This window comes from Pseudonaja textilis, chromosome 1 (assembly GCF_049901715.1).
Source record: "Pseudonaja textilis isolate UNSWEBS1 chromosome 1, rPseTex1.2, whole genome shotgun sequence".
In the NCBI taxonomy this organism is placed as follows: Eukaryota; Metazoa; Chordata; class Lepidosauria; order Squamata; family Elapidae; genus Pseudonaja; species Pseudonaja textilis.
Window position 1 is genome coordinate 25,587,247 of NC_141990.1, and position 23,366 is coordinate 25,610,612.

Genomic DNA, 23,366 nt, shown 5'->3' on the forward strand with positions numbered 1-23,366 from the left:
GGGTAGGAGAGGAATGAAACTGGCACTTTAAAGTAGAAGCTGTGCCATTGAGCCAGGACTGCCCATTCCCAATTGAGGCCTTCTCTTTAGATTGTAAACAGCCTAGGTGGCACAGTGATTAAGAGTGCTGTACTGCAGGCCACCTCTGCTAACTATCAGCTGCCTGCAGTTTGGCAGTACAAATCCCACCAGGCTCAGGGTTGACTCAGCCTTCCATCCTTCTGAGGTGGGTAAAATGAGGACCCAGGCTGTTGCGGGCAATAGGCTGACTCTATAAAGCTGCTTAGAGGGGGCTGTAAAGCACTGTGAAGTGCTATATAAGTCTAAGTGCTAGTGCTATACCTATTGTACGAATGTTGTTGTAAGCTGACTCAAACCAAGGCTAATTTCTGTCTCAGATCGAGAACCTGAATTATCTGCATATAGCCACACCCTTCATTGGGATTAAGTGGGGAGGATTTGCAAAAATGGAGGCATCACTAGATTCACATAGCATGCTAAATCTTAAAGCTGAGTAAGCAAGGGTCATGTGCTATGCTGAAGAAACTATAGTATGGCTTAAGAGCCTGGTTCACATGCAATATACTGAGAGTGTAGTTAGATTCCCACAAAATGTTGAACCACCCTGTCTTTGGCAATCTCACTCGTAGCCTCTCCACAATGTTTTCCTATTTGTGGAAAGAAATACAGTGGTAACTGACTAACTAATCGGAGCTGTTTCGTCTCCTCTTCTGCATGCTGTATTCTCCACCCCAGCATCTCTAAAAAGTTTTGTAAGGCCTACTTCTTTTTCTTACTGATCCGCTTGCATAAAGTCGGTTCTTCTGCATCCCATTTCTATTGGGTAGGCAAGGGGAACGGAAGAACTCTTCCAGCAAAGCCCCTGAGATTGTGAAATTCTCTGATTCAGTTTATTAGTTTAGCATCCTTCCTACTTTCAGATGCCAAGTGATTCCTGTTATTGGAGGGTGGTTTTTTTTGGGGGGGGGGGGGCTTTTGTTTGTTTAGTCAGCCAGCTAAACTTTTGGGGGGCTGCTTTTTATTTATTTTTTTATTTTAATCAGTCTTTATCTTTAATGAAGCTTTTAAAACTGGAGTGGATTTTTTTGCTACCTTTCTTGATAGCCAATGTATACTTTAAGGTAGCTAAAATTACTTTATATAAACTTTGCCCCCCATGTCAGTCATTGCCCCCAAAATAATTTCATATAACTCCAGTGGTGTTCCTCAGTATTTTCACTGACTTTGCAAAAGTTCCTAGAATAATCTTCTTTCACTGACAGCTGCTCAGTTAATATTGGCTTTGAAATCTGTCCTGGAAGTTTGCAAAACAATAAACTGATTAAAATGGCATAGAGGGTTGCTATATAGAGGGAGCATAACATATGACCTAAGCCACTATTTTAAGTTCTAATATAGTTTCTTTGAATATAGCATCTTATATATTACTTTTGTTAGCTCAAGTTTCAGGTGAAGTATGTTGTGTTATTTCAACCATTATGACTTTCCTGCTCATATTTTTTTTCCTTACTTTCCATGAGAAGCGGCAATAACAAAAACACGGAGATATATGGGCATGGAGGAAGAGAGAAAAAAGCAAATATATTGTGTGCATCATGATGTCATTCATGCAGATTATGTAATTTACATAAGGGTTATTGTCATGATGCATGTGAAATCATCAGCTTATGTTATCTCAGACATAAGCTTCACAAAGTCTTCCAACGGCTATACATTTATTACTAAACCAAAAAGTGCTTTGTTTCTTTCAAGGTCAACAGTACTAAACTTAATTACTGTAATTAGTAAATCATACCTTGCTTGCGTTAGACAAGAACCCGGCCATGGTTTGTTGACAAATTCAGTTTTATCAAATTCAAGCACATGCCTACGAAGGGGAATTGCTTTTAGCAGAAGGTACATTAGCAACTTCGAAGCATGAGAAATTCCAGCAAGGCCTAAGAACATACATTGAAAGGGCAGTGAGAACCTGAACTCCATTAGGCATCAACTGGTTCATACTTTTGCATCTTTGAAGAAAGACTGCTTTGCTAAATAGTCCTTAAAAGTGACTTGGACACTTCACTCAGCAGAGGCATAAGCATCTAAGCCCCTATGATGGCAAGTGAACAGTGATATCATGACACATGTGATGTCACTCCCCTTGTCCCACAGAAAGTTATAGCATGTCTAATTTAATGAAAAGAAGGAATGATACAGTGTTCCAATATCTCAGGGGCTGCCACAAAGAAGAGGGAGTCAAGCTATTCTGCAAAGCACTTGAGGGCAGGACAAGAAGCATTGGATGGAAACCAATCAAGGAGAGAAGCAACTTAGAACTAAGGAGAAATTTCCTGACAGTTAGAACAATTAATCAGTGGAACAACTTGCCTCCAGAGGTTGTGAATGCTCCAACACTGGAAGTTTTTAAGAAGAGATTGGACAACCATTTGTCTGCAGTGGTGTAGGGTTTCCTGCCTAGGCACGGGGTTGGACTAGAAGACCTCCAAGGTCTCTTCCAGCTCTGTTATTCTATTCTATAATCTGTTGCCAAACTCCAGATTCCAGGGATTCATTTGGCTAAATTTGGAGACATTCCACTAGCTATCAATTCATTTTGGAGGACAGTTTCAGAACCTTCATTATGACCCTCCAACCCTTCCTGGTCTGGCATCTCCTAACTTTAGAGATATCTTTGCCCTACATTAATCCAACTGACATTTTTCTTGCTGAAAGTGGGAGCTACTTGGGATGCCTATACCATGTCAGGGTCTGTGGACCAAGCCACAAGACCTTCTTCTGATTGCCTTAGGGTGGCAGATGATGCTCATCTGTATGATCTGCAGCTGCTCTACTTTTTCAGAGAAGATGCAAAACCGTTCTTTAAATTTTTTTTTAGAAGGTTGCTCAAATAGTATTTCAGCTTTTGGTTATTGGTGACAGTGATTACATGTATCAGTTAGCGGGCTTTAATTATTTTGTGGCTGTTTCTGTAATGCTATCTCATTCTTTTGGGTGAACTTTTTTTAGGGAGGACAAGAGATGGTCCCTCTTAAAGAGTTTTGTGAACATGAAGACAAGGACAGTATATAAAAATGTGCATTTTTCAATGAAATGATCCAAAGCAAAGAGAATGTTCTAAAAATAAGACACAATGATTGAGAGCAGGAAGAGCTGTCTTAGAAGGACAGGGTGTAGAGAAATGCTTCAAGAGCCAGGGATTCAAAAAATAATTTGGACTCATTGAATGCTGTTTCAAGGCTGCCTGGTGTCTGTGAGGCTTTGGCCAGAATTCCGCTCTGTTATGTAGCAGCAACATAAATCAGGAATTAATCTGATTGCAAGCAAGAATTAGGAGCTTAAACTGATCTCTTCCTCTACATGTCACACTGTACCCAGTTGCATTTGTTTGTCCTTAAAAATGCTCTATCTGAAGCAGGCTTAATAGTTTTACAAGTGTCAAAGAAACGGCTTTTGTCCTATTAAAGAACAGAAATGTTGGAATGAAAATAAAAAGAACATAGCGTTCACTCCACAGATGACACAACTATAACTTTACTTAATAGTAGATTCTACTGAGCTCAACAGAACTCACTTTAAAGTAAATATGGATACAATTGTTTAGATGCAACAATAACATTGACTGTGAAATTGAACTGACTTGCGAATAGCATGGACAAGTGAAATCTTGTGATGCAGTTTGAAAATTCATCTGTTACCATCAGTGCTACCCCTTATCCATCCCCCACAAAAAGCCTGTTTTACTAATGAACTGTGAGGCAATCTAAGCTGAGACTGCATGGATTCTCACATGAGATAAATTATCAGCAAATAAAGAAAAACTTTGGCAGTATCCAAACATGGCATAATTCTACATTGATGTGACTGAGTTCTCTAAGTTCCTCACCAATGGGCACTGGACAAGCTCCTTCCCCTTCTCAATTCTCACCTATGAAGTAGAAACAACTTTGCTATAACCAACCCCTTTACTGCACCAAAAATAATTCCCTGTCTGATAAGGTGGGTGAGGTCTATGGGTGAAATCATGAGTGTGCTTACTCAGCAATATATGCCATGCCACACACTGAAACTTGGCCTCCTAGAAAGGGTTGGAAGACTGTGGGTCTTAACATAAGATATTTTTCTAAAACCTGAGAAGTTTTGAGCTTGCTGTGCTGCAGAGTGGAAACAGGATTCCTGATGCTCTTTTCATCAAGGGAAAACCCCTCCATTCCCATCAGGATGATACACAAAAGATTGGGAATCTGCATTGCAGGCAGAGTCAGAAGATGCTCTTGCTATATTCATATTGCTCATTTTGAACAATTCAGACATTGTTCAAAAATCGAGATGAGTTCTCTCCAGAAACCACCCATATGCTTTCAGGACAACAGAGAACCAGGAAGCAAATCTCTTTTTCCTTAAAAAAAGGGTGGGGGGAGAGAATATGTGGACATCAAAATAATTCTAAGGGATCTATAGGAAAGGGAGGGAGAGGGGTAGCGGGTTGGTTGGTAAGCAAGAGGCAGGGAAGGGGGAAACTTGTTGGGCAGGGAAAGAATAAAACTGTTCTACAACTCTTTAGAGCTGTAGTCCTGGACAAACTCACTTAGGAAAGAAATCTATTAAATACAGTGGAGTTCTCTTCAAGTAAGTCTGTTTATTCCAACAGGCGAAGAATGTTCTAATTTCTCAAGCCCGTGCTCCAGAATAGATATTTTAACAGCTCACTTCTGCACAAATTTAATCAGAAGAGTTTCACTGGGCCTAGTTTAGGGATGGGGTTGAAATGCAGTGATTTTTCTCATCTTTTTAGCCCCAAAAATTACCCAGCCCAAGAAGGGGTTTTTTTTGTTTTGTTTTTTTGCAGGGGGAGCTGAGCTTTGCTCCTTACTTGGAACCCTTTAGATAATTCACACACACACAGGTACTCTCCCCACGCCCCCCACAACTGGCAGCTGCTACAACGGATTTATACGGTGAGTGCAATCGGAAACCCACAACACGCCTTCAGATATGGCGCTCTCAGGCTAAACAAATTCGGGGTGGGAGAAAGAAGAGAGGAAGGCTTTGCTTTCAGTGGAAAATCTTTTGTCTCCCATTGTTTCCCCTGCTTTAGCATGCACTGCAGGCTTCACACAGGCGCACACTCTTCCACAGCCAGGCTGGGGAGCCTCGAGAAGAGAGGGAGGGAGGGAGGGGGGCCCCAAGGCCATTCGCGGGTAACGGCTTGACTTGAAGAGCATGAGGCGAGAATCTCAGGTGCCCAGGCACCGCCGTGGAACAGGACGCCTTCCCTAGTGCTCCTCCCTGAGGGAAAAGCGCAAAAGCCACGGAAGAAAACCAGAGGCGAGAATGCGGGGTAGAGCGGGAAAGGAGGTGCAGTCAGGCGCTTAAGAGCTACCTAGTAAAAACTATTTACAGGCGGCATACTCTAGGACCAAAACGTCCACCACACCCAGGGAGTAAAAGAGCGGCTGGCTGTGCTGGGTTGATGGGACAGTAGTAAGCCAGCTTTGGAAAGCCTAAAAGGAAGCAAGATATAATTCCCTCTGCAGCCCCACAAAAGTAGTGACAGATCTGAGAACCGGGCGGGTGGGTTTTCCACTCTCTATTCTTGGACCATCTTTTTCCCCAGAATAAAGTTACTGAACTCTTCTCCTCGGCTGATCCGCTCCAGCCTGCTCGTGAGAACAGGAACAGCCCAAAGATCCGGCACACAAAAAAAGCAGGAGACAAACTGCAAATGGGAAAGCGGAAGATGCGGGTGCGGGTTGGGCTATGGAGGAAGGGGCGAAATTTGGGGAAGCGCCCAGAGGCCGCAGCGAAAGGCGCTGCCGGAGCCCAGCTGTCCCCCGCCTTACCTATGGTGGTGATGACGGTAATGGCGAAGTAAAAGGAGCCGGCGAACTTCCACTGGACGCCGGCCTTGTGGGGCTTCAGCTTCAGCACCACCCCTTCCAGCTCGTAGTAGTTGGCCTCGGAGAGGTTGTACTTGCTCTTCAGCTCCAGCTGCTTCTGCTCCAGCTTAGTCCGGTCGGCCGTCTCCGCCTCGGACTCCAGGGCGTCGAAGACGGCGGCGCCCACCAGCAGGTAGGTGAAGGTGCAGATGATCAGGGCCAGAGTCCGGACGTTTTGCCGCTTCATGGTCCCGCCGAGCTGGGAGAGACGCGGGAGGCGGCGGCGGCGGCGGCGGCGGACGGCTGCTGGGGAGCCCCGCGGGAGGCGGGAGCGGACGCGGCGGCTACTTCTGTTGCTGAAAGAGAGGCGGCGGTTGCCTGGCTCATGGCTGCTGCTCCGGCTCCTGCTGCCGCTGCTGAGGCTCCCGCGGCGGCTGTGCTGGGCAAGGCGGTGCGTTCTGCAGGCAGCACCCGCCGCTCAGCTCCAAAGGGGGAGGGAGAAGGGGAGGGACGGGAGCTGTCCTTTCAGCACCACCTCCATCGCAACCCTGCACCTCCGTCGTCGCTGCCGCCACTGCCGTTTCCCTTATAAGGACGACTGGGCTGGCCGGGGAGGCGACCTGAGGCTGGATGGCGAGCTCCTACAGATTCACCTTTGAACTTCCAGCATCCCACTAGGCTCTTGTCTGAGATTTCTTTCTCCTTTCTCAGCTATCCCAGACCTTTCCATAACTAAGCAGGTCCTGGCAAGGAGGCCCCCTAAGTCCTTTTAGCCCGTCACTCTGTCTCCTCTTTTAGCATTGTTGCCTTTTTCTTTCTTTTTTGCTGCTACCTGTCTATCTCTATCTGCCCAAGACTGCTGCTACTACAACTTGCCTGTCTTACCGGATCTCACCTGTGCCTGTATTGTGACTGCCCTCCCTAATCAACCTCTCATAATTCCTGCTTCCTGAAAATATTCTTATTCTCACTTATTGCTCTATGATTGAAGCTGTGTCCCCAAAAACCCTACAAAAGATCATTTTCCTTGTTTCCCTCTGGACTGCGAAAGTATCTTGAGTTGACATTAGTATACTGCATATGCCTCCTAGTAAGGGGCAATGTGTTGGCACTAAACTAGACACCCTAGCCTGCATAAAACAGCATGAGTGTGCTTCAATTAAAATTAGACATTGGATGAAGTTATGGCACACTGACAATAATGTCAATTTGATTGGTAGTACTGCATGTGGCATAGGTGTGCCTGAAATGCCTAACCTGGTCTATAAGTCTGCCTTACCAAAAATTATAAAATTGATCTTGACTGATGAAAGCCAATCTTGGTGGGCCCACCTGGTAACATCTATATATTATAAGGAAGATTGCAGCTTGAGACATAAAAAGGCTTTAAGCACCCAAAGTTATTTTGGAATAATTGTCTACAAAATCCAATAAATAAATGAAATGAAATGAAAATCCAAACATAATCTATTAATGAAGGAAATAAAAGGAAAAAATATGACCCATGTATGTGAAACTAAAGAAAGATAGTTCTAAATGAAGATAGTCTGATTGTGTGAAATAAAGATAATACTTGCAGGAAAAAGAAGGGCTGACTTTAATTATGAATAAAGGACTAAACCATGGGTAAGAAAAAATATAAAATTGCTGTCATCTAGGTTGTTCAGGGTGTGTATAAAAACAAGAATCCATAGCCTGGTTACAAGTACACTTTACATGTTAGACTTCAGTGAATGGTGACCCTGGAAAAGGCAGAGATGAGTTAGGAGAAAAACTTCAACATTCCGAAGTAACACAATCAGAGCTGGTCATCTAGGTAGCATGAATGGAAGAGTGGAAACAACACAAAACACAAAAAAGAGCATTTTAAAAGGGCAAATTAATGACAACCATGGTTGATGAGTGTACAAATAAAATAAATAAACTTAAATCTACTATGTACATATGGTAAAGGAATGGGTGTAAATCTAAAAACATGTTTTTTATGAGAAGAAGAGGAAAAATAGAGAGATTTTGAATATGGGATAGACTGTATTTTGGTAGTGTCAAAAGGGGACATGGGAAAGGGGGGGATTAGAATGAAAGTAACATGCCAGCAAAATAAGGAAACATGAGTCATATATGAAAAAGTATTAGATGATAAGTTAGTCTCCCAACATAATGAATGAAAAGAAGACACAGAGAACATAGATGGAAACTATTTAGAACTGAAAAGAATTATGTTACAGAGTGCTAAAGGAATAGATGAAGTATGAGCAATACGAAAAAGAATATTTTGTGGAATAATAAAATCAAATAATAAAGTCAAAGGGGCAGTGGCTGACAGAAAAAATACCTATAACAGGATGATTGCAGTAAAAATATGAAGGTGAGAGAAAGGTATTATTTAATGTCTAGAGAGAGGGAAATCTATTTGCAAAAAGAAATTACAAGAAATGGTTAAGATTAAAAGAGACCAAGAAGGTGCATCATAATTTTGATGAAAAGAAATATTTATTTGGAAGAAGGCAAACAAAAAGCTTTCAGCAAAGCAAACTGAATTAAAAAGAAAAATGATTAAATTATTTGGGAAGAAACTGGAGCAAGGAAATGATGGAAGGAGTATTTTAGACATTTATATGAGAAATACAGTTATATGTTGATGAATGGAATTGAAATGAACACTCTAAATGTTACTGTCCAAGAAAATTGATGAAAAGGGAATAATGCATGCTGTGAAAATGTGGAAGGATTATAAGGTTGCCTCTGTAGATGGTGTAACTAGAGCAATATTAAAATAACAAAGTGGTTTGTTACAGGAGGTATGTGTACTTAAAATGTGTCTGAGTTAAAACAAGAGATTGAATATGTGATGAATATGAATGAAATAAAACACTAAGCAACCAGTATAAAAGAAGTATGTTTATGTATTTTTTAATTCTATTTGATATATTTTATTAAAATAAAATAAAACAATATTGAGATGGTTTGGACATATGGACAGAATGGATGAAAACTGAATGCAAAACAAATCAAGAATGAATGAATGGACTGAAAGGAAAAGGAAAATAGAAATATTGGATAGAGTTAATGAGCTGATTAAACATAGATTTTTATCGTGGAGATATTGAAAGACTTGAAAGACCAGATTAGGGACAGATGGTCATGGGGAAAATCTATGTGGTCGCTAAGAGCTAGCAGTGACTTAAAGTTCATAATTGATCAATTATTCAAACTAGATTTAGAAAACAAGAATATAAAGCAACGATAGGACGTACGCAAAGACAGAAAAGTATGGAGAGAGAGATAATGGTATATGTGTGGGACCAGGATGATACAGATCTCAGGAAAGGTGCCTATACCTCAATTCCATTTGGTTTTCATTCCAATTGAATGAATGAAAGCATTTAGAAAATGTTTCACGATTAAAATGCTTTTCATTGCAAAAAGGGACCACCTGTCACCTTCCAATTTGCAACCATTTTTATCCTAATTCTAATATTTCTAAAGTTTACTTTAATCTTCTAAACTCTGGTTTATTTTCTTTAACCTTATTCTATCTTCTGCTTTACTGTTCTTCCCAAGCTGACTTTTATTCTTCATGCTAGATTCAGCTCTATCATGAGACCCCAGTCCTACACATCACTAAGTACTTTTCCCTTGGCTACTTGGCACTCCTAAGGGTAGGGGATGTAGGAGCTGTGATAGGGTAGTGATTAGACTACAGTATTGCAAGCTAACTCTACCCACTGCCAGGATTTTCATCCTGACTGGCTCAAGGTTGACTCAACCTTCCATTTTTCCAAGGTTGGTAAAATGAGGACCCACACTGTTGGCGGCATTATGTTGACTCTATCAAATGCTTAGAGAATGCAATAAAGCACTGTAAAGTATATACTATAGTCTAAATGCTATTGCTAAGCTAACCACTTTCCTCTGTCTTCCTTCTTCTTCTATGCTAGTTAGATTCTTTAGGACCACAGCCTGTCACTACTATATTTTTGTTGCCCTATGACTTCCAGGGAATTTCCACCACCAGAATGCATCCTAACATCACCCATTACCTCTTCTTCTCCCAGTTTTGGTTGGGTCTCCCACAGTTCGAATCTCCACTTTGACTGTCAAGGCCTGTCTTTCCTCCCTCTCATTTCAGCCCCATCTTCCTTTCTTCCTTTGTATGTGGAATTCTAGAATTCTAGTCTTTAACAATATGATTCCATTTAGCTGTTTTCATCCTTGGTTAAAATATTTGATGATTTGCATTCTAGAGGTTTTGTGTATTTTTCCTCTCTTTATCCTCCTACCACTTCTCCAGAGCTTAGAAGAGGGATTATTTTCTTTCTCCTTTCCCCCCTATAATAAAGTATTTTATATTTTGTATAACAGTTTTTGTTATTTAGTTTATCATATTACATATAATGTTTTTTTAATGTTAACTGTAATCTATTTTTAAAGCTTAATTTTTTTTTAGCTGATAGCAGGCCCTGAGAGTAGAAGAGATGGCGTACTTCAATAGGAATAGGGGAATATTGTTGCATTTGAAAGGAGATAGAGGAAGGTGGGAATTGAAAGGGAAGGAGGTTAATGGCTGGTAAAGCAAAATGGATTCTAGAAAGCATTGACTGTTGAAGAATTCTTGCTGGTTACAGGACAGCCTGAAGGAAGGCTCTTGAAGTGGAGGTGAGCGTGTGTTCTGGAAAAGACTTCAGTGAAGGAGGAATACGTGCAGCTATGGATTATTCTGCTTGCTGCAGATGACATGTCAGGAAAGCTGAATAAGCCAGGGGGAAGATATCATATTCAGTCAACCAGAGGGAGAAAATACCACCCAAGAAAGAGAGAAAGCAGCCAAAATAATTCTCCCTTACTTAAAATAATTTCTAGCTGTAGCTATTGAAATCCATACATATATTTGAGGTGACAAGGTAGCATAAACAGACACACACACACATTTCAATAATGTCTAAATATACATAAATCAAGTCTGCTTATTGCTTTTTTCTATGGTACCTAAGGTATGTTCCATATCTGAAAACAGCAAATGCTTAATATTTCTTCTTGTTCTCATAGAGAAATAATTTGTGTTCTATGAGTTGTGAATCTAAAGAGCTTTTACAGCATAGACATCAAAATTGTATAGAAGAATCTGAAAGGATGGTGAATAGATGTCCCAGTTCATATTTATAGATCTTCAACCTTTTGTTTTTGTATATTTGCCAACAATACTTACCATTTCCAATTCCTATAGTCTTGAGAATTTATGGGAATTGTTGTTTACCATTCCTGGTAGATACTAAATTAAGATTTTGTAGATATCTGTGATCTGCATGAAAATGTCATGAACTGATTTTGCCTTCCTTTTTGTATACAAATTTGACAAAAATGGTACTCCATTGTAAGACAATTATATCTGGTCTGTAAAAATCCAGATTAATGGTAGACACCTGCACAGTTAGATTTTTATTTATCTTTGTTGTCATCTAGTCATCATCTAAATTCTTATATAGTAGCCTTCTACAACAGGACTAACAGGGAGAAAATATAAGAGAAGAATGTGATGTCAATACATTATTTTATTTATTATTAATCTAGTTGCAATAGATTATTAGAACAAAACTTTTCAAGTTTCTGTTTCTTCTCTAAGTTTCACATTTCTTCTTTTATGGATTTTAATTTTTATTTTATTCTGATTTAATAAATGAATGAAAAAATGTAGACTATTCCCCAAGCTAGACTATTATGCTTGAATCTATCAGAACATTTCATGCAGGAAGTGTTACCTCCTTACAATGGAGTATTGCTTGAGTTTTGATCAAGAATTCAAAGTCAAGGGTCAGCAATCCAGACTCATCAACAATGAAAATAGAAATGTATGATGCCTCCAAGAACTCTCCCCAACTTTCATAATGTAGGAACAAAAACAAAGATTACAGTTGTTACAAGCAATAATGACCCACTATTTTGCAAGGGCCTTCAGAGCAATTGAAGATCAATGTGTCTGTAATAAATTAAAAGGGTTGGTTCCTGTGTGATATGTTTTTCTGAAGAATTAGAACCATTTAATCAACAATTCCACTTGAAGAATGCTATCCATCTATACTGTCTTCTTCTCTAATGTCATTTGAGTACTACATCACTGCAAGTCACCTTGACTACCTTGAATTCTGCATAAAATGTAATAAGGTGTCTGAATTTTTGTTTGTTTGTTTGTTTAAGATAGGCTGCTGTCAGGTAGTATATTGTCCAGACAGCAGAAGATGCTATCAGCCAAAGTAGTAAAACAAGGTGATATGACTTCAATTCTAATTAGATGGATCAGGCAGAAGATACAATAATAGTTCAGGACTCAAGACAGTTCCAATAAAAAGGGTAAAGTCCACATTGGTTTGCCTTGTGTTGATCAGTCATCATAAACATGCTTATCTATTTAAGCATTGACTTTTATTCCAACACAATATCTGAAAATGGCCACAAAGGCAGTATTTAACATAGGACTTGTTTCCATTTCCTAAAATATCAATAGTTGTCATCAGGATTCTGATGTCATTACTGTGGCTTTGTGTCAATATCTGCTTATTGTAGCATTGGTGAGAATTGTCAACTGCATTAGTGGATTAGATATCCATAATTCTATTTCCATCATTGATTGATTGGATAGATATGAGTATCCATTTTGTAAAACATAATTCTGGATGGCTCATGACAATAATAAAACCAGAACAAAGGGGGAAAAGGCAAGAATTTTTTTATAAAACAAGAATCTGACCCAATATGTCCAATCCATCAATGTTTTAACAAGAGAAGAGGGTGGTGAAGTTGAAGTGGACAGAGTTAATATTTTACCTTTTGTTTTCTGATCTAAAAGAAAGCACCTGAGCTCCATGTTTCAAAAAGCACCCCATATTTGCAATCTATAGAACCCAGATGTAGTTGGGTGGGGATGAGCAACAACCTTGTTTGAAATCTTTGGGTATGTGCATACAACCCATTTATTTGGCAAGCCCAGCTTCACACTATGTTGCACCATAAATGAACAAAATGGGTTGCAAATGAGCTAAACCAATGCCACTATACTATAAGAAAGTCACTGATGTAAATAATATTGTACCAGATGGAACCATAATTCGATATTGAATAAGGCTGCTTGTTATGCTATATTCATCCTAAAAGAGAAAACAAGAAAATACTCACTGGATGGCGTCACAAAATCTAGTTAGTACAGTGGAGAACTTGGAAAGGAGAGGCATTATCTAGACAAAACATCATCAAGTTGGATCTTTTCCAGACATGTGAACTTCTATCTCCAGATTATTAAAATTCAGGAAGTTGAGATCCAACTGGACATCAAGAGGGTGTCAAAGTAGTGAAACATTGGTCTATATTCCTGAGGGTGCCATCAAATGAGAGTTGCAGTAAAAATAACATGTCCTGAAGCCAAGTTTTGTTTATGCCCAGTGCTCTCTTTAGATGGATCTCTTTAGATCCATCTGTTAAACTACTGAAGTTTGCAGCTGATACAACAGTGATTGGTCTCATTCAAGACAATGATGAATACACATACAGATGAGAGGTTGAATGCCTCATGGTGTGACCAGAACAATCTGGAGCTGAACACACTCAAAACCTTAGAAATGATAGTATATTATAGGAGAAACCCTCCCATACTACCACCTCTTACAATACTAGACAACATTAGAGACCTTCAAATATCTAGGTTCTATCATATCACAAGACCTAAAATGAACACCTAACATCAAAAATGTCATCAAAAAAGCACAATAAAGAATGTGCGCCAACTCAGAAATCTCAAACTGCCCAAGGAACAGTTCTACAGAGGAATTATTGAGTCTGTCATCTGCACCTCTATAACTGCCTGGTTTGATTATGCAACCCAACAAGACAGACACAGACTTCAGAGGATAATTAGGACTGCAGAAAAAACAATTACTACCAACCTGCCTTCTATTGAGGACCTGTATACTGCACGAGTCAAAGAGGGCCGTGAAAATATTTACAGACCCCTCACATCCTGGACACAAACTGTTTCAACTCCTTCCCTCAAAACGATGCTATAGAGCACACACACCAGAACAACAACAATTTTTTCCCAAATGCCATCACTCTGCTAAACAAATAATTCCCTCAACACTGTCCAACTATTTACCAAGTCTGCATTACTATTACTATTAATCTTCTCATCCTTCCTATCACCCATCTCCTCCCACTTGTGACTGTATGACTGTAACCTTGTTGCTTGTATCATTATGATTTATATTGACTCTATGACTATCATTAAGTGTTGTGCCTTATGATTCTTGACTCTTGACAAATGTATCTTTTATTTTATGTACACTTGGTGCACATGCACCAAGACAAATTCCTCGTGTGTCGAATCACACTTGGCCAATAAAGAATTCATTCATTCATTCATCATTCATTCATTCATTCATGCTGCAGATTTGGGATAAATTGAAATTTCACTTAGTGCTTTTCATACTAAATAAACTGAGGCTGAAATGGGGTTGGAAGTCAATGGAAGAGAAACAAAAGAATGCATTATAAGTCAGTTCAGTAATAGTTCATGCAAATGTTAAAATGTATATTTCATCAGACATCAAGATACAAGTACATAATGATGGCATTTGTGTAATGCCATCACACATGTTGTCATTTTGGTGTCATTGTGGTTTGCTACAGATGCTATGCACAGTCTGATTTTTATTCTGTACATATCAACTTTATTGATTATACTTGTTCCCTTGTCCTGTCACATCCCCTTCCATTTCTTTGGACACAGCCCCCCATAACTACCCTAGGAAAAATTATGATCACCCCACTAAAGGTCTTTCTTGGTCTTATAACAAAATCCAACACAGGACATGAAATGCGTACTATCCAATATTTATCTAATACAGGCTCAAGTGATAGAACGTCTGTATAGGGGACTTTAAATTCCTCAATGGCTTGCATTAATCACTTACACACTGAACAAAGGCAGTCTAAAGCACTGAATAATTACAGAATCGCATAATCATATTTGGAATTACTTCAGAAATCCCAAGCCCAAGCCCAATCCTGCTTGGTGTCAGGTTTGCTAACGCCTTTTTGACAGCTGGTTATCCAGCTTCTGTTTGACAAACTTCAGTGAAGGGGAAAATACTACTTTGCTAATGAAACTGCAGTATTTCACTGAATGACAGTTTTCACCCTCAGGAAATTCTTCCTAAAGTTCACCCTCAATCTATTTACTTTGCTTCTAGTCTCCACTCCAGGGCAACATTGGACATGTTATCCATCTCCTATATAGCAGTCTTCCCCTAAACTTGCTTCAATTTGTCAATGCTCTTTTTAGGAATCCATAACTGAACACAGTAGCGTGGCCTAATCTAGGCAGAATAGAATAGATCAATCATTTCCTGAGTTCTGAATTCTATGCTCAGTTTCAGATAGCCAAAAATAGCATTTGCCTTTTAGCCTCTGTTTCACCCTGTTGGCTCATGTTCTGCATGTGATTTACTATAGTAGCCAAGTTCACATAAACTACTGCCAAGCTAGGTTTCCCCTCTCCTTTTAAAATTGGTCTCCTGAGGATTATGGGATATGAAATCCATCAAGACTAGAGGGCTCTTGTTGGGAAATTAATTAGTAAGACAACTCACTGCTGATTTTCTATGTACCAGAAGCAGATGGTTGCTCTTGTTTATCAAAGTCCATTAAGGGTGAATATTCTATTTTCTACATAATGCATGCCATCCATTTCTGGTCTATTCATATTCACATGGTTTACTTTTTAAAAAATTTAATTTCCATTGGGGCACTTCCCAACACCAGCTGATTCTGGGCAGCTCACAACATAATACCACAAAAGTAGGAAAGACTGTTAATATTCTGCACAAGAGATATGTACCAACTGGCACACTGTACAATGGAAAGATGGTTTTATGTTTTGTGTTTATGTTTGTGTTTGTCTATGTTGTTAAAAAAATTAAAAAAAATCAACCCACCCACCCACCACCCCCATAATACCACAAAAGTCAATGCAAACCCAAACAAGATGGGCCTGGGCACAATAAACAGACACAAACAAAAAATAATTGCTGCTCCCAAATGACTTTTACTGAATGATGCTCATTTGGGCCTGGTCCAAAGTTCATTTCAACAAGCCCAGTTAGTACATATTGCAGTCCCGTTGACAAGTATCACTGTTGATTAAATATTGTTTGTTACTGCCAGTGTTCCTAAGCATCCTAACTGGCTCTTAACTAAAGGGTCCATTTGTTTGCAATTTGATCTCTAGTCAGCTGCATCTGTTGGCTAAATGTTTTAGTCCTGAAGATAGGCAAGGTCTAAAATATAGCTGCTGATGACAGAACAGATTCATGTTCTAATCAGATATGAGTTTCAGATTGCCTGGGATGTAGATACATGTCTGGCAACAATGACTTGGGTAGGGCTACCATTATCAGGTTGCAATGATCCAGACAACATTAGATGATAACAGGCAGAATGCTTGTATTGTACATCTTTGCTGCCATCTGATGGCTCTCCATAATTTTGCTGCTGGCCGTGAATGGCAGGCCTACTTGAATGAGCTTTCTGTTTCCAATAAATCCAGCTCCCCTTTTTCTGTCCTGGCTTCAAGTTTAAGAATAACAGAAGACAAAGAAAAATAGGTTTTCAACAGAATTATTGAACTATTGCAGCCGAGTATATTTTAATTTGTCCTATTCCTGAGAAATAAAAGCACAGATCTGTAAGTATTGATAAAATGTCATGAAAGTTTTTAATAGTTTCATGATGAACTAGAAAATGTCAAAATCAAACTTTGCTGTATACTTTTATGCTATTTGCTGGTAAATCTCAAGAACCGCACATTCCTACAATCACTAACAGCACAGAAGTTCATTCACTTTGGTTTTGGAAAGCCAAAGTCATGCTTGCAGTAGTTCTAAAACATTTCCTGGAAAACCTATCCAAGAGATGACAGAATAGATGGTGATGGTGGGTGATTATTATGTTCTCTGCCCATTATTCCTTTTCTCTAACTCCTGCATCATTATTTGGCACTGGGTTTGTGTTTTTTTCATATGAAGTTCTCAGTCAATCAGAGATCACGTACTATGTTTTTGTAGGCAATCCAATTTTACGATGAGTGATTTCATTGACAGCTAATGTAAAGCAGAAGGACTGCTTCCTTTGAAGACCATATGGGTAATTTCTGTCTGTTAGGAATCCAATGGCAGATCTTCATTGGACTCGATATGATAATACAGATAGCCCGCATTTAGCAACCCATAACTGGGATCAGCAATTCAGTTATTAAGTGAAGTATTCTCTATGTGAAATCATGACTTATGCTTAGGATCTTCCCTCAGCTTCCCTTAGCTTTACAGACTTGCAAAAGTTATAACTGTGAGGCCTGGTCACAAAGTTATTTTTTTTCATTACTGTTGTAATTGCAAATAATTACTGAATGAGTCAGTCACTAAACAAGGACAACTTGTAACAGTATTCTGGAATTGCATCTTCTTGTATCTGAGTCATAATCCCCAAGAAAGTTTTGCTTATGAGGTCTATGGAGATTCTCAGTCATCCAGGACATAGTTGTCTCAAAAGTGTTTTTTTATCAAACTGAACTATTTTTGAGGAAGAAGATGGAAATACCTATCCTTCCATACCTCACCCACAACTGATGAAGCTTTTTGGATGAGAAGTGAAATGTCTTCAAAAACAGTCTAATTGTCTTTTTTGGAGGGTGGGGAGCACTTTTACTCCTTAGGGTTTTTGGTGAGGTAAGGCAAGCTAGTGTCCCTTTTTGTCTAAAAAGGCAGCTGGATATGAGATCCAGATTGCCAAATTCCTCTCTGGAAGAAAAGAGATCTGGAGATTGCCCACATGTACTTCTGACTTTTCTTGATTTTTCTGGTTTTGCTGGTTTTCATGAGCAAGTAGCAAAAACTTATTTTTGCAGCTACTTGCAATCAGCTGGGAAATGCCGATTCCATCCTGCTCTGAGCTGTAAAACTGGACTCAGTTCTTATCCAGATCTTAACTTTTTAATCACTTTTAATCGCTTCTTTAAGATTGAAGAAAACCTTTGAAACTACAAGCCGCTCGGTAAGATTCCATTTCATCCATTTAAAAGAAAGGAAACTACATTTTTTTCCAGCTTTGTAAGATCTTTTTTAAAACATTGTATTTTTCTTTTTAACTTTATCTTTTGTGAGGAAATTTTCTCCATGTTTTGAGATAGATTTTTGTATTTTTTAAGTTTTATCTGATGAAAATTAATAAAATTGTTTAAAAAGAAAAAAGAAAAAAGTTTGCTTAAGGAAACCCTACAAAAATTCACAGGATGGGCACTCTTCTGCCTTTGGACAATTTTTTCTCCTTTCACAGAGAACAGATGAAAGAATGATCCATCTGGGAAAGTTAGAAGCTTTCAAATTGAGAAGTCCACGTGACTCTATAACTGCATCTATTGTTACCTCCTGCAGAAGCTCCTAGAATCCAGACCTTAATTTGGAACACAGTTTAAAGCAGCAAGATGGGGATTTTATTAAAGTAACATCTGGTGCTGGTTTGCTTAAATGCTCAAGAGTCATTTATCACCTTGTAGCCTGTTGCTTCAATCCCACTGAAACAGGGGGACAAAAGGTTCTTGGCTATTGCTCTCAGAAGAATTGTTAGTCAGTTCAGAACAGATGAACTCAATTTCCAGGAGGTTAGCTGCAATCTAGCTAACTAGGCCTCCACACAATCATTTTTAATAGGCCAAGATAATTATTAAGGAGCAGAGCATTTTTAAATCTACAAATAAAATTCAAAATATTGCTCCAAATGTTTACTTTTAAAAAGCTTTTGTTCCTTTTATTGTACACTGAAAAGGGTTTGCCTGCCAATGAGTTTCACACGCTAATTACCTTTGCTTTATTTTGGGTGTCATGCTTTTTTCCCTGCCAAACTTGCTTTAAGATAGTCTTAGTTTTTATAGTGGATAGTTAACTTAGCAAATTTAGGTTGCCGTGTTGCAATCACAACAAGGACATCACACTAATTGCTAATGGTGAAGAAAAGATTGAGATTTAAATACTAGTGATGGGCAAAAAACGAAGAAGAGATAAATATTTTGTCTTTTTCGAATCCGGGCATTTAAATAGCTATTAAAGGAAGAAAAATTGGTATTCAGCTATAGAAAGACCTGTAAAAACCTTGAAAATCAACTTGGTTATTAATACAAAAGGTAAAGGTTTCCCCTTCCCACTTGTGTTCAACTCTAGAGGGTGAGGGTCATCTCTCTTTCCTAACCAAGGGAATCAGTGTTGTTTGAAGATGCTTCCATGGTCATGTGGCCAGCTTGATTATACACCAAGGTGTATGGAATGCTGTTACCTTCCAACTGAATTGGTACCTATTTATCTACTTGCATTTGCATGCTTTTGAACTGCTAGGTGGGCAGGAGCTGTGGCAAGAACAGGAACTTTCCCGTCATGTGATACTTGGGACTCATACTGCCAACCTTCCAGTCAACAAGCCTGGTGTCTTAACTGCTAGACCACCACCTCCATAACTTGGTTGTTAGATAAGGAATGGGGATTTTGCAAGTGTCCTTCCCCTGAAGTGGGGTGGGAATGGAGATTTTACACCCACCAACCCAGGCCCACCAAGCTACACCATGCCCACCAAGCCATGCCCATAGAACCGGTAGTAAAAAAATTTGAATCCCATCACTGATTAGTTTCCATCCATTGTTTCTTGTCTTGCCTTCTGGTGTTTTGGAAAAATACGTTGCTCCCTTCTTCTTTGTGGCAGCCCCTCTAATATTGGAACAATGCTATCATGTCACCTGTGGCTTCCCGATTCACCATTTGGTAATCATACCAAAGCTTAGCCATACCAAATACATTGGCTAAATAGGTGGCTGCAATGACCAAGGCACTCTTACTTCTGCCAATGAGGAAGGGGGCAATTCAATGTGATGCAATGAAGTCTTGCCAGTATTCCCCTGATGGAACAAGTTATATGGCAATAGCCTCACATTGGCTGGATTGAACATTTTATGTGAACAGGACCTGGGAGTGGATATGGATGTATTGAGTTGATTTTTTTGGACCTTAAAAGTGCAAAGGGATCTGGCCATTATACTAAGTCTCACATGGACTTATCCATGCATTAAGGGCTGAAGAGTCAGCTTTGCTTACTCCGTATGCCACTCTCTGAAGGAAGAAAAAGGACTATTCACTGCAAAGCCTTCTACATGGCAGCATCAAATCTGTAGAATTTTCTTCCTATAGAACCTCATGTCTTTTCTATCAATTTTCAGAGATTGGGCTGCATCAACTTCTTACAAAAAGCTTTTAAATTGCTCTGATTACCTTGTTCGTATTTCTGCTGCTCTTCTCGGGTTTCAGATAATGAACTTTTTGAGTGTTTTGTGAACCCCTGATATGTTTCATATAATCCAATACTATTATCGAATCCCTCTTAATGTGACATGAAATACCATCGGCTTAGCTCTGAAAAGTTGTAGTTTTGAAGCTGTTCCAACAGCAATACTCTACTCTAAATAGTTCATTGAGTAGAGAATGTTGGATTGTCGGCTGATCCAACTAACCAACAATAGTTGTTGCTATCCTATAAATTAGCCAATTAATATTTGTCCTCGCCCAAGATGTTGGCCTCATGGAATGTGAGTAACTAATAACTTTCTCTCTCCAATAACACAAAAGTCTTTCCAGCAGTTTCCTATTTTCTTACCCCAGATCTCTTGAGGCTTAGGGTTAGAAGATGAGCCTTGACTAATCACAAAAGTTCTAAAAGAAAGAGAAAATATGATCAAATGAAGATCTAATTACTTCAACACAAACATGATGAAAGGATTTTCACTCTAGGCATCATAAAACAATCAGACATTTCAATGATACCGGGATCAGAGCAGTTTCTAAAGGAAATTTATTTCCAATTCTGAAACAACAATGCACAATATATAAGGCTGAATTCTAAAAAAAAAAATATTGTCATCCTCAGCAAAAAAAATATTATTCTTTAGACAAGGTGTTCTGCCTGCCATTGCTTTCTAACTCAGATTTCATATATATGCAGGCTGAGTTGGAAAGTGATGATTTTCAGTTTGGCAATTACATTCTATAGTAAAAGAATTTCGTTGCATTTCCCCATGTGGTAGTATTTAACTATTATGTGTTAGTCCTCAAACATTAATTACCATATGTAATAGTATTTGATATAATGTCCAATAATGATAATACATGGCCCTTGGTGCTCATAAACTTTTATTTAGAAATGTAATTTATTTATTTAATAAAAGTCTAGTCCAGAACTAAAATATTAAAAGCAGGATATGCCATAAAAATAAAGTTATTTAATACTAAACTCTATAGTTCAAATCCAAAGGAAAGACTAATACAACTACATACCCATTCAAAGGAAAATCCAGGCTAGTAGAGGCCACTAATGAGTAGACTATAAGCAGTTAATTTATCAGACAGATGCACCATAAGTGCATTACAATAACTTGAGTGAGATGTAACCAATGCAGGAATAATTTATTTCATTTGGCATATGAATCCACTTTTTATCACTGAAGAAAGCCCTACTTTGCTTCATTTATTTGCCATACAAAATCTGTTGGCTAGCTAGAATCTAGAACCAGTTGATTAGGGCAGCTGCTATCTAGTCCATTGTGCTAAAGTTGTCCTGTGCTAAAGTCGATTTGTACAGCAGGTTTTTCTCTGCCTCAAGGCAAGTTTACATTTATTTATTTATTTGTTTATTTATTTATTTATTTATGTCTATTGCTTACAAGATAATAGGTATAAGTAAAAACATAGTTATGTATATATGGATACATATAAGAAAACTTTAAAAAAAAAGAAACAATAGGACAGGGACGGTAGGCGCGTTGGTGCGCTGATGCACGCCCCCTACAGATCTCTTAGGAAAGGGGTGAGGTCAATAGTAGACATGCCCTTTATTAGACAAAACTTTAGTCGTCTCTGCCTGAAAATATTGAGAAGCCAGATTTTTTTTTAGTGCTTCACTGTTTGCTACATGCCCTTTTGCCTTTGCAGTGTAAAGAACTTGGACAAGCATCCTCTATGATTCAAAGAAGCCTACTTAAGTTTCATTGCCTACGGCTTGGATCTTCAATTTACAGGCAGCCATGGAAAAAGTCAACTGTTGCATAATCCTCTTGACATTTGGGTTGAGTGGGGCAGTGAGAGGGAAGCCCCATGAGCTAGTTGTAGAACAGCAAGCAAATAAGAGTGACATATCTTTCAGTTTCCAATGAAGTGCCCTGCCTGTTGTTGCCTACAACAATGTCAGAAAAATAGTTCCATAGATTGGCTTCTGCATGCTTCATAAAATCACAAAATTTAAAGAAATACGAAGTGACTGTAACGGAGGTTGCCCTAAAATGCTCGGTCTTAACTGATCACATTAAATGAAATGTGCAAACACGGATACCACTGACTCCCTAATGTAGCAATGGTGGTCCCAAGAAATCATGACGGTATTAGAACAGAATGGCTGAAATCCTAAATAGCACCACTCCATGGATCAACTTACAACATTCAAGTAGACTATTGTTTTTAAATATTTTGTTTTGTCCCCTTTGCACATCAATAAGTTTATTATAGTTCCATCATAAATTACTCCCTGAATTTAGCAGATGAGTTTCTTAGTGCCCATCGGGTGAAGTGACATCGTGCCTTCCAGAGATGTTGGAACAAATACATCTCTAACAAATACAATATGTCACTTCCTGTTGCCTGATGATACCCGAAGAACCCTAAGTTGGATAAGAAGTGGATATTCTACAACTTGCAGTAGTACTAATAGTTTTATTCATTATGCATGTATAACCAAATATAGCACAGATACAGAATGAAATACCCATTGAAACAATAATACATTGCAATTAATTATAATACCATATTATAAAGATTTTTTAACATAAAACGTGTATAGCATACAGTATAATAATAACTCTTTTTTAGATTCGGACAGTTAAGAATTTATTTTTAAATCCCTTTCGGAAGTCCTGAAAAGGAAACATGTTGGCGCTTTTTAAAAAAATCCTGAGTAGTTTGATTCCAAGCAAGTTTGGTAGAGGTCTATTGTACTGAATAGCAATCACATTTAAACTTCTATACCACTCCATAGTGCTTTACAGCATTCTCTGAGTGGTTTACAAATGTTAGCATGTTGCCCCCAGCAATCTGCGTCCACATTCTACCAACCTTGGAAAGATGGAAGGATATGTCAGCCTTGAGCCCATCAGAATCAAACTCCTAGCTGTGGGCAGAGTTAGTTTGCATTCTAAATACTGTGTCACCAGGGCTCAGACCCAGTTGAGACAAAGGTCTTAACCATGATTTAAATATTCTAGTACATAGCAGAACATATTGACCCTAGCCAATAACTGGTTCCTGCTTAGAGGGACATGAGTCACCAGCACATCTGTCT

At 38.8% G+C, this 23,366-nt stretch overlaps 1 protein-coding gene across 1 annotated transcript in view; it reads right to left on the minus strand.

The window, feature by feature from the left end:
* The window catches only part of KCNK3 (potassium two pore domain channel subfamily K member 3), a 107,031-nt gene extending 100,191 nt beyond the window's left edge, over positions 1 to 6,840 (minus strand). The window contains exon 1 of the mRNA XM_087929519.1: positions 5,865 to 6,840. Coding sequence (XP_087785645.1) covers positions 5,865 to 6,147 — 283 coding nt within the window. The 5' untranslated portion in view covers positions 6,148 to 6,840. The remainder of the gene's footprint in view (positions 1 to 5,864) is intronic.
* Positions 6,841 to 23,366: the final 16,526 nt, after the last annotated feature.